General features: G+C 44.1%; 1 protein-coding gene across 1 annotated transcript; it reads left to right on the top strand.

Moving 5' to 3' along the window:
- The first annotated feature begins 778 nt into the window (after window positions 1-778).
- On the top strand, window positions 779-4,520 carry LOC116662145 (testis-expressed protein 13D-like). The gene is made up of 2 exons (XM_032475464.1): window positions 779-2,546; window positions 3,343-4,520. Exons 1-2 carry the CDS (start codon window positions 1,553-1,555, stop codon window positions 3,435-3,437), a joined length of 1,089 nt encoding a protein of 362 aa, XP_032331355.1. The 5' UTR covers window positions 779-1,552; the 3' UTR covers window positions 3,438-4,520.
- The last annotated feature ends 6,640 nt before the right edge of the window (window positions 4,521-11,160 follow it).

Below are 11,160 nucleotides of genomic sequence, written 5' to 3'. Positions count from 1 at the left end.
TAAAACCAGACAGGATCTGGGGCTGTGATTGGGCATAGACTGTTAAAATTATCACCCCACCAACACCACTATTTGACTTCTATTAGCAGCAACTATCTAATCATTATAGAAACTAATGTTATTCTAAACACTTTATATAGACTACTATATTTAACCTTCACAACTCTATAAGGTAGGTTCTATCTTTATTCTCATTTTACAGCTGATGGAATTGAAGCCAGAGAAAAAACAAAAATCAAATAAAATTATGGGAGTGAATAAGCTCATCCAAGGAGAACATATAGAATGAAAAGAGGAGAGGTCAGAAAATAAAACTGAGAAAACACTAACTATGGGGCTGTGGGCAGAAGAACAAATAGTTCACAGAAACAGAAAGATAAGCCAGGGGGATAGGAGGAACACCCACAGAATTTGATGCTACAGAAACCAAGACAGGATGCAGTCTCAAAGAGGGAATGATGGAGAGACTTAAACCCTACTGAAGAATCACATGAAAACTAACTTTCAAAGTATCCACTCGCTTTTGCACTGAAGTATCACTGGTGACCTTATCAGAGAATTTTCACTCAAGTTTTAGGGCGTGAAAACCAAAATGCAGCAGACTGAATAGTGAAGGGAGCACAATGAAGTGGCCATAGTGTAGGCTATTATCTAATGAGAAGAGAGAAAAGCCAGGACATAGATTAGAGGGAGGAAATTATTCCAAGTACAGAGGGAACCTGAACAGGTTTACCATCTGGGAGAAAAATACCAAGTAGCACAGGAGGGGATGGGGGCAGAGATATAGGAAACACAGGGGGAATAAGATGTAGTGAAGTCCCGGAGAAAACGAAATAGGAGGGACCCATCTAGAGCACGAAGATAGGATTTAGCAAGGAAAACTGAGGGACTTGTCTCAATCACTTGATTTTGTTGATGAGAGGAACTCCAAAGTCATCTGCTTAGGATGAGAAGGGAAGAGTGCAGACAGCTTGATACCATATAGAAAGTTTGATATAGTAGCTCCGAGTTATGCAAGCAAGAGATGAACCAAAAAGAGCCCCCCATACACCCACTCACCAGATTCCCAGGTTTCAAATGTGTTCCGCGTATCCAAGTGCCGTCCTTCAGAAGCTCTTCGAAATAATCATTTGGGGGCGCACAGCAGTCCCTGGCACAGTCACCCGGCCAGCCTGCCCTGTAGGTGGCGTGGTGCCTAGGAAGGTGCGTCCTAGTTGAAGCCAGGAGCAGACACCCAACTTGCTCGCCGAACAGGGGGCGCTCAGCCGAGTAAGTTTGCTCCCAACATGCCTTGCGGCGAGAGTGGGGGCCCGCATTTCTGACGCGCTACCGCGTCGCCCGGCGGGGTTTCGTGTGGTGATCGGGTCGCTTCGCTCTTTGTTAGGAGAGCGCGTGGGTGAGAGGGAAAGGCTGCCGAGGAGGAGGCCAGGACTGAGCTAGGATTGAGCTAGGACTGAAGGAGGACTGAGTGAGGAGCGGAGGGGCGGATCCATTGGCGGCCACCGCTCACCACAGCAGCGGCGGCGGCTCTGCCGACTAGGCCGCGGCGGCCATGGCCGTGGACCTCCGGGACCCCAGGAGCGGTTTTCGCCACAACGAGGTGGTCATGTTCATCAACGAAGAGGTGCTCAGTAACGGCGGCGGTCCAGACTTCTACTCGACCTTCCGCTCGCGGCCCTGGAACGAGATCGAGGATGAGCTGCAGTCCATCCTGGCCGACCTGCAGGTGCCGCCGGCCGTCAAGAGGGCCTGCGTCTGGAGCGCGCTGGCCCTGAGTGTGCGTGTGGCCACGAGGCAGCGGGAGCAGCAGGCCCGCCGAGTCCGGCGGCTGCAGGAGCAGGTTGGGGAGCGCGAGACGGCCACCTGGGCTCTGGCCTCCCAGCTGCAGCGGCTGCGCGAGGAGCGCGAGGAGGTGGCCAAGCAGTTGCATTGCACACGCAACGACCTGCAGCAGGCGCTGACCGAGCGCGAGGAGCTGCGTGGGCAGCTGCTCCAGGCAGAGAGGCAGCCCCAGGAGGTCGTACCCCGATCTCGAGCCCAGCACCTCGGGGCTGAAGCGTGGCCTCTGACCACTGAGGAGAGAAACAAGCTGCTGGTGGCGACATCACAGCGTAGGCAGTTGGAGGAGGTCCAGAGGGAAGCCCAGAATGTCTCGACGGGCGGTTTGCTTTACATGCCGGGACCCCCGACTCCCTGGTCCCAGGTGGCTCAGCCCCCTCTGCCCATGCCATTCCCATACCCACCACCTCCCCCACCTACGGTGGTCTCAGAAGTGGAAACAGCGGCGGCGGCGGCGGCGGCGGCGGCGGCAGCAGCAACAGCAGCAGCATTCCCACCCCAGATGCCTGCTGGGGGCACCTACCCACCTGGCATGTGGCCTGCAGTTGTGTCCCAAGAGGAGGTAGCCCTGCAGCGGGACCCGAGGATCCAAGGCCAACAGGAAGGTCCTGTGAGGCCCTACTTCATAAATCCGCCAGGGCACAGCTGGAGCCAAGAAGACCCAACCAAGCGACAACCTCAGGAACAGATGCCGAGGCCACTCGAAGGTAAGAAAGCCTTTAAGCCCTAGCAAGACGAGAAACCTGCCCCAGATCTCAGGAGGAGAGATTGGGACTGCCTATGGTATAGAATGTGACTAATTTTTCCTGACATTTGGCTTGTAATAAATATAAGAAAATCTGGATACTAAATGAGGTGGGAAGCCTTAACCCAAAGCAAGCTCCTCACTGAATTCAGGGATGTAGAAAAAGAATGGAGGCATATTCCAAAGAGAAATCAATTTCTGGATGCCCCCATATGATTAAAAACTCTTTTATTTACATCATAGAAAATTTGAAAATCTGTCAAAATTTTTCATTATCCTACCATCGAGCAATAACCATTTTTAACACATTAATATATCTGTTTCTACATATGGATCTTTCCTCCAGTTTCATATTATACATGTGTATGAGTGTATATAATATGCATTGTTTTAAAGAAAGATAAGATTCTATTGAATATGTTAATTAATTTTTAAAGGAAAACTTCTCCCAAATGCATTTAAGTTCACAGGTGGTGGACTCTGGATGGATGCTACCGATTGGTTGAAACCCTACAGAGGCTGAAATGAAACATTCTCTTTTTCTCCTTTCTGTATTTTCCTAACTTCCTCTCTCCCATAATACCAGGTCTTTGACTGAGAATACCCAGGCTTTTAGAACATAAGATACATTTTATTCTAGAAACACTTTTCCTTGAGAATGCTATTGTTATGCTGTATACCACAGCAATGTTCATACTTGTTTCTTGATTTGTTTTTATAATGTTCATTGGTGAGGGCCTGTTCTTTGTGTCTCTAAGCTCCAGGAACTTCATGTGAAGCTGAAGGTCCAGCTCCCAGTGTGCGAATCCTCATGAAGTACCCTTCTGGCTTTCAGCAGCCTTCACCTCAGTGAGATCTCAGCTGGCTGGAGCTAAAGCGTATAAAGGAATCAGGGAAGAGGAGACATGCTGGCACACATCTTGGAACAAGGGAGGGCAGACAGATTTTGTTAAACGTAATCCTTCTGTTGGGGAAAAAGGATTGATGTAGCAGAGTTTCAAAGGGGGTCGGGAGGGTCGTATTAAATTTAGGGGTTATCCCAAGTTTGTAAAATTACATTCATTAATTCATTCAACAAGTGGTTATTAATTATCTAGTATGTGCTAGGAACTACTGTTATATGTTATCATCTGATGCACACATTATAACCCAAGTGGGTGACTTTGATTAGATGACAGGAGAGAGCCTAATTTGGGATACAGATTATATCAGTAGTGACTTCTTTGCCTTGCACATAGTGTGGCTTTGGGATAAATCCAATTGAAATAAAGTCAAGGTCCGTTTCTAAGATTCTGGGGGCAATGTCAAAGAGACCGTCATGGAAGGACTTGAATGACTAAACTGTTCATCACATTAATCCCAATGGAAATGAATGGGCAGGGGCAAGTATTGGCAAAGTGGCCTCACAAAAGTACAGGCAGGACTTCTCTGATACTCCTGCTGATTTCCTCCCCTGCGAGGGACAGCTATTTTCCTGGTTGTCTGAAAGACCTCTGGGTTGTCTTTAAGAAAGACATCGTTTGGGAGAGTGTTGGCTACACACTCGAGCCCTCAGCCTCAGTCTGCCCCTAGCCCCAGCCCCTTTCCAGTCAAAAGTGGGTGAAGAATAAAATAAAATGGTTTCCAAGGACAGGCATCATGCTATGGATGGTGTTTCCCTTGGGAGGGCGTACCGGATTAAAATTAGAACTAGATAGGGACAAGCACTCTTGGGAATGCCACTGGGCCCCTTCTCTTACCACTCGGTGTGTTCTCTGCAGGCTCTGCTCTACTGAGGCAGCTGCTGCAAGCAGTGGGGAGCCAGGGTGGAGCCCAGAGCGTGGGAAGTTAGATCAGCCTCCAATCTGAACAGTGTTCTTCAGTTCCCCCAGGAGATCCCAGTTTACCAAGTTCCACCTTTGTCAGAGGTTTTCTGATTCTTACTAGTAATAAAGTGTGCAATTAGGGAGGAGGCCAAGATGGCAGAGTAGAAGGATGCTCATAGCTCACCCTCTCCCACAAATACACCAAGACTCACATCCACATCCCACTCAGCCAACCAGAGCACCTGTGGAACTCCAACAGAACATCGCCCTCTTCAAAAGACAGATGCCAAAAGTGTGGTAGGAGAAAAGGAAAAAAGAAAGAAGAAAACGCAAAACAGTGCAGGACGGGTCCCGTGGGGAGGGAACGGCAAAGGAGGACTGGTGCTTGTTCGCTGGTTCTCCCCTCTCCAACCGAGAGGCCAGTGGGATGGAGGGGGAGTGTCCGAGGCTTGGATCTGTACAGAGCAGCCCTTGACCGACAGAACTAAGTTAAAAAGAGGGTCACCGTGACACCCAGCCCGAGACGCGGGCCGGCAGCTGGGGGCTGGGCCAGGCTGCCCGAGCGGGGCAGAGGACGGGAACGGCTGCACTGAGGCAGCCCCGGGGGGCTGCAGGGGGCTGCGCGCCATGGCTGTGGGTGTACAGGGCAGAACAACCTGGGCCCTCCATAAAACAACATGGCTAGTGTGCCCTGAGGGGAAGGGTGCATACCCCCATCTCTGAAAACCCGCGGAAAGTTTTCGGGGGAAGAGAGGCAGGGCTCAGGCACAGCCGCCATATCCTGCAGCACTGAGCACCCAGGCGGGGGCGGGGGCGAAACCTGCATCTGCACCTAAGGGCTTAGCAGCCTCAAGGGCCAGACGGAGACTTGTCTACAGCCGGAGGCAGATAGGATCCTTCCGTCCTGGTCCCTCAGAGAACTTGCTCTGCCAAGACAAACAAGGAGCTAGGTTTTGGCCCGGAGCAGGGATGGGGCTGTTCCTCGGTCTTCCCCGAGCCCACCTACGGAGCACGCAGCAGCACAGAGCTGCGGAGCGACCCGACCTACCGGCGCGGGGAGAGGGTGGGCGGCTCCCCGCCTTTCTGGCAGGAACGCAGCCCCTGATCGTGGTGCTAGGAGGGGGCGCGACCTGCCCTCCTACCTGGCCAGTCTGCAACATCTGACTGCAGCGTCAGGAGGGGCAGTGACCCGCTCGCCCACAGCAAAGGAGAGCTGCACCTGACCCAGTGTTGGGAGGGGGCACGAGCTGCATGCTGACGGGCACTGGGAGCAGCACAGACGAAGGTGCCAAGGGAGGGCCTCTGGAAACAGTAAGCTGAGCTTCCAAAACAGGGCGAAGACAGAAAGACTTCACATTAAGAGCACACAGTCTCCAGGAGAACACCCCCCCTTTTTTTTTAAATCTGTTTTTACCTGTTCTATTTTCTATTACCCTTTTAATTTTTACTTCTTAAACAATTATATATACTCCCAGTTTTAATCCCTTTTAAATTTTTTAAAAATATTTTTATTATTTTTTTTTTAATCCATGTCATTTCATTTTTATTTCTCTTGGTTTTGATGTCCTGTTATTGATTATACACAGGTTTCAAATACATTTTTTCCCTCTTTTCTCCTATTTAAAAGGTTTTTAAAAGACGTCTCAACCAGATTGCTATTCTGCTTCAACTTGCTCTTCTATTATTCATTATACACTGTTTTCAAACCCTTTTTTCCCTTCTTTTAAAATTCTCTCTCTCTTTTTTTAAAGTGTTATTCCTACATAGGCATTAATTAGATAGATAAATAAATAAACTCCATAAGGACCACAATAGATAACTGATACTCCATAAACCACAGTGCCAGAGAGGTATAGCAAGATGAAGAAGCAGAGAAACCATTCCCAAGTTTTTTGTTTTCGGTAGGATGGGTTTGAGATCATGTTACTATCAGTTTAATAAAAATAGTTATAGTAATGGGCTAATAGACTTACAAAGAAGGGTAACCACAAGCCAAAAACTTACAAGGGAGTCACAAAAACTAAATAAAATCCATGATAATACAAAGGAAAATTACCAAACCACAAAAGGAAGAAGAAAGGAACAAAGAGGAAATACCAAATCAACTGCAATTTAAGTTCAAAATGGCAATAAACACAAATCTATCATTAATTACTGTAAATGTTAATGGACTAAATGCTCCAGTCAAAAGACATAGAGTGACAGACTGGATAATAAAACCAAGAACCTTCAATATGCTGCATACAAGAGACCCACTTTAGGGAGAAGGACACATATAGATTGAGAGTGAAAGGATGGAAGAGGATATTCCATGCAAATGGAAAAGCCAAAAAAGCAGGTGTTGCAGTACTGATTTCAGACAAAATAAACTTTAAAACAAAGGCCATAAAGAAAGATAAAGAAGGAGTGATACAAGATGAGGATATTACACTCGCTAATATATATGCACCAATATAGGAGCACCTAAGTACATAAAACAATTACTAACAAAGATAAAGGGGGATATTGATGGGAATACAATCATAGTTGGAGATTTTAACACCGTATTAACATCACTAGACAGATCTTTCAGACACAAAATAAATCAGGCAACAGAGAAATTAAATAATACAATAGAAAAATTAGATTTGGTGGATATTTTCAGAGCATTACACCCCCCCCAAAATAGGATGTACATTCTTTTCAAGTGCACATGGGACATTTTCTAGGATTGATCATGTACTTGGGCACGAAAGAAACCTCAACAATTTTAAGAAGATAGAAATTATCTCCAGCATCTTTACTGACCACAATGCCATGAAACTAGAAATCAACAACAGAGAAACAAAGGAGAAAAAAAGGAAAGCATGGAGATTAAACAGTATACTATTAGAAAACCAATGGGTCAATGAGGAAATCAAAGCTGAAATTAAAAAATACCTTGAGACAAATGAAAATGAAAGCACAACGACACAAAATTTATGGGACACAGCAAAGGCAGTGCTAAGAGGGAAGTTTATAATGATACAGGCCTTCTTCAAAAAAGAACAATCTCAAATAAACAATTTAACCCACCAGCTGAAAGAACTAGAAAAAGAAGAACAAAAAACCCCAAAAGGCAGCAGAAGGAAGGAAATTATAATGATTAGGGAGGAAATAAATAAAATAGAGATTTAAAAAAATAGAAAAAATCAATCAAACCAAAAGCTGGTTTTCTAAAAAAGTAAATAAAATCGACAAACCTCTGGCCAAAGTCACAAAGAAGAAAAAAGAGAGAGCACAAATTAGCAAAATAAGAAAGGAAAATGGAGAAATTGCAACAAATAAAATAGAAATACAGAATATCATACGAGAATATTATGAAAAACTATATGGAACCAAACTGGATAACCTAGAGGAGATGGGCAAGTTTCTGGAAACACTGTCCACCAAGACTGAATCAAGAAGAAACTGACCACTTGAACAAACCAATCACTAGAAATGAAATCAAAACAGCAATAATAAACCTCCCTACAAATAAAAGTCCAGGACCGGAAGGCTTCACTGGGGAATTCTACCAAACTTACAAAGAAGAACTCATACCAGTCCTTCTCAAACTCTTCCAGAAGATTGAAAAGGAGGGAATACTCCCAAACTCATTCTATGAAGTCACCATCATCCTGATACCAAAACCAGGCAAAGACACTACCAAAAAGGAGAATTATAGGCCAATATCACTGATGAACATAGATGCCAAAATCCTCACCAAAATATTAGCACATAGAATCAACAACACATAAAAAAGATTACACAACACATCATGACCAAGAGGGGTTCATCCCAGGGACATAAGGGTGGTTCAACATATGCAAATCAATCAATGTAATACATCACATCAACAAGAGAAAGGACAAAAACCACATGATCATCTCAATAGATGCATAAAAAGCATTTGATAAAATTCAACACCCATTTATGATAAAAACTCTCACCAAAGTGGGTATAGAGGGAACATATCTCAACATAATAAAAGCTATATATGACAGACCTACAGCCAGCATAGTACTCAACGGTGAAAAACTCAAAGGCTTCCCACTAAAATCTGGGACAAGACAAGGATGCCCACTATCACCACTCCTATTCAACATCGTCTTGGAAGTCCTAGCCACAGCAATCAGGCAAGAGAGAGAAATAAAAGGGATCCAAATTGGAAAAGAAGAGGTAAAACTGTCACTATATGCAGATGACATGTTACTATATATAGAAAACCCTAAAAGGTCCACACAAAAACTACTAAGCTAATCAAAGAATTCAACAAGGTAGCAGGTTACAAGATTAACATTAAAAAAATCACTTGCATTTCTTTACACTAACGATGAATCAACAGAAAAAGAAAGTAAAGAAACAATCCCCTTTAAAATAGCACCCAAAGTAATAAAATATCTAGGAATAAATCTAACCAACTAGGTGAAAGAATTATACACAGGAAACTATAAACCATTGATGAAAGAAATTAAAGAAGACTTTAAAAAATGGAAAGATATCGCATGCTCTTGGATTGGAAGAATCAATACTGTTAAAATGGTCACACTGCCCAAGGCAATCTACAGATTTAATGCAATCCCTATCCAATTACCCAGGACATATTTCACAGAACTAGAACAAATCATAATAAAATTTATATGGAACCATCAAAGACCTAGAATTGCCAAAGCATTACTGAAGAGAAAGAAAGAGGCTAGAGGAATAACTGTCCCAGACTTCAGACAATACTATAGAGCCACAGTCATCAAGACAGCATGGTATTGGTACAAAATCAGACATATACACCAATGGAAAAGAATAGAGAGCCCATAAATGAACCCACAAACTTTTGGTCAACTAATCTTCAACAAAGGAGGCAAGAATATACAATGGAATAAAGACAGTCTCTTCAGCAAATGGTGTTGGAAAACTGGACAGCAGCATGTAAATCAATGAAGCTAGAACACTCCCTTACACCATACACAAAAATAAATTCAAAATGGATCAAAGACTTAAACATAAGACAAGATACAATAAACCTCCTAGAAGAAAATATAGGCAAAACATTATCTGACATACATCTCAAAAGTGTTCTCCTAGAACAGTCTACTCAAGCAATAGAAATAAAAGCAAGAATAAACAAATGGGACCTAATGAAACTTACAAGCTTCTGCACAGCAAAGGAAACCATAAGTAAAACAAAAAGACAACCTACGGAATGGGAGAAAATTTTTGCAAATGAAACCGACAAAGGCTTGATCTCCAGAATATATAAGCAGCTCATACGACTTAATAAGAAATAACCAAACAATCCAATCCAAAAATGGGCAAAAGACCTAAACAAGCAATTCTCCAAGGAAGACATACAAATGATCAATAGGCACATGAAAAAATGCTCCATATCATTAATTATCAGAGAAATGCAAATCAAAATTACCATAAGGTGTCACCTCACACCAGTCAGAATGGCCATCATTCAAAAATCCACAAATGACAAGTGCTGGAGAGGCTATGGAGAAAGGGGAACCCTCCTTCACTGCTGGTGGGAATGCAGTTTGGTGTAGCCACTGTGGAAAACAGTATGGAGATTCCTCAAAAGACTAGGAATAGACTTAACTGTATGACCCAGGAATCCAGCTCCTGGGCATATATCTAGATGGAACCCTACTTCAGGATGACACCTGCACCCCAATGTTCATAGCAGCACTATTTACAATAGCCAAGACATGGAGACAGCCTAAATATCCATCAACAGATGACTGGATAAAGAAGTGGTGGTATATTTATACAATGGAATACTACTCAGCCATAAAAACCGACAACATAACGCCATTTGCAGCAACATGGATGCTCCTGGAGAATGTCATTCTAAGGGAAGTAAGCCAGAAAGAGAAAGAAAAATACCATATGAGATCGCTCATATGTGGAATCTAAAAAAAAAAAAAAACCACACAAACAAAACATAAATACAAAACAGAAACAGACTCATAGACATAGAATACAAACTTGTGGTTGCCAAGGGGTGGGGGTGGAAAGGGATAGACTGGGATTTCAAAATTGTAGAATAGATAAACAAGATTATACTGTATAGCATAGGGAAATATATACAAGATCTTATGGTAGCTCACAGAGAAAAAAATGTGACAATGAATATATATATGTTCATGTATAACTGAAAAATTGTGCTCTACACTGGAATTTGATACACCATTGTAAAATGATTATAAATCAGTAAAAAAATGTTTAAATAAATAAATAAACACACTCGCAAAAAAAAAAAGTGTGCAACTATAACTCAATAAAAAGTTATAAAAAATTTTTAAAATTAAAAATTTTTTTTAAAAATGTGTGCACTTTCCTGCTGTGTCTCCTGTGTAGTGTATGTCTGGGGGCAGGTTTGCTCAGAAGCGGCAGTTTAAATCTGCCTCTTCCCTCCATCCCTCTGAGGTGAAGGAAAGGCCAACCTCATTCAGTACTGAAGGGCCCCACCTCGTCCTGCAAGTTACCCAAGAACGGGAGGGCGGAGGATATTCTACAGGGTCTTCACTCCAAAGCGATTGTCCCCGCTCCCCTCACTGTCCAAGTCCACATGGTCCCTTGAAGGCGGGCATCTCGGCTACTCCTGGGCCCGTGGGGCACTAGAGGTGAGGTGAGGAGGGGGCTTCTGCCTAGGCTGGGAGCCCTCCTGCCTGGTGTCCAGCCTCCCTACGTGCACCAAGAAGCCATTTCCCTGAGGCCCTGCCTCCCAGAGGTCAGACAGAAATTCCTCCCCTGCCTTTCTGCCCTGCA

The sequence above is a fragment of the Camelus ferus genome, chromosome X (genome assembly GCF_009834535.1).
Source record: "Camelus ferus isolate YT-003-E chromosome X, BCGSAC_Cfer_1.0, whole genome shotgun sequence".
NCBI lineage: Eukaryota > Metazoa > Chordata > Mammalia > Artiodactyla > Camelidae > Camelus > Camelus ferus.
The sequence above is the reverse complement of the archived record's forward strand: the minus strand, read 5'-3'. Positions and strand labels throughout refer to the sequence as shown.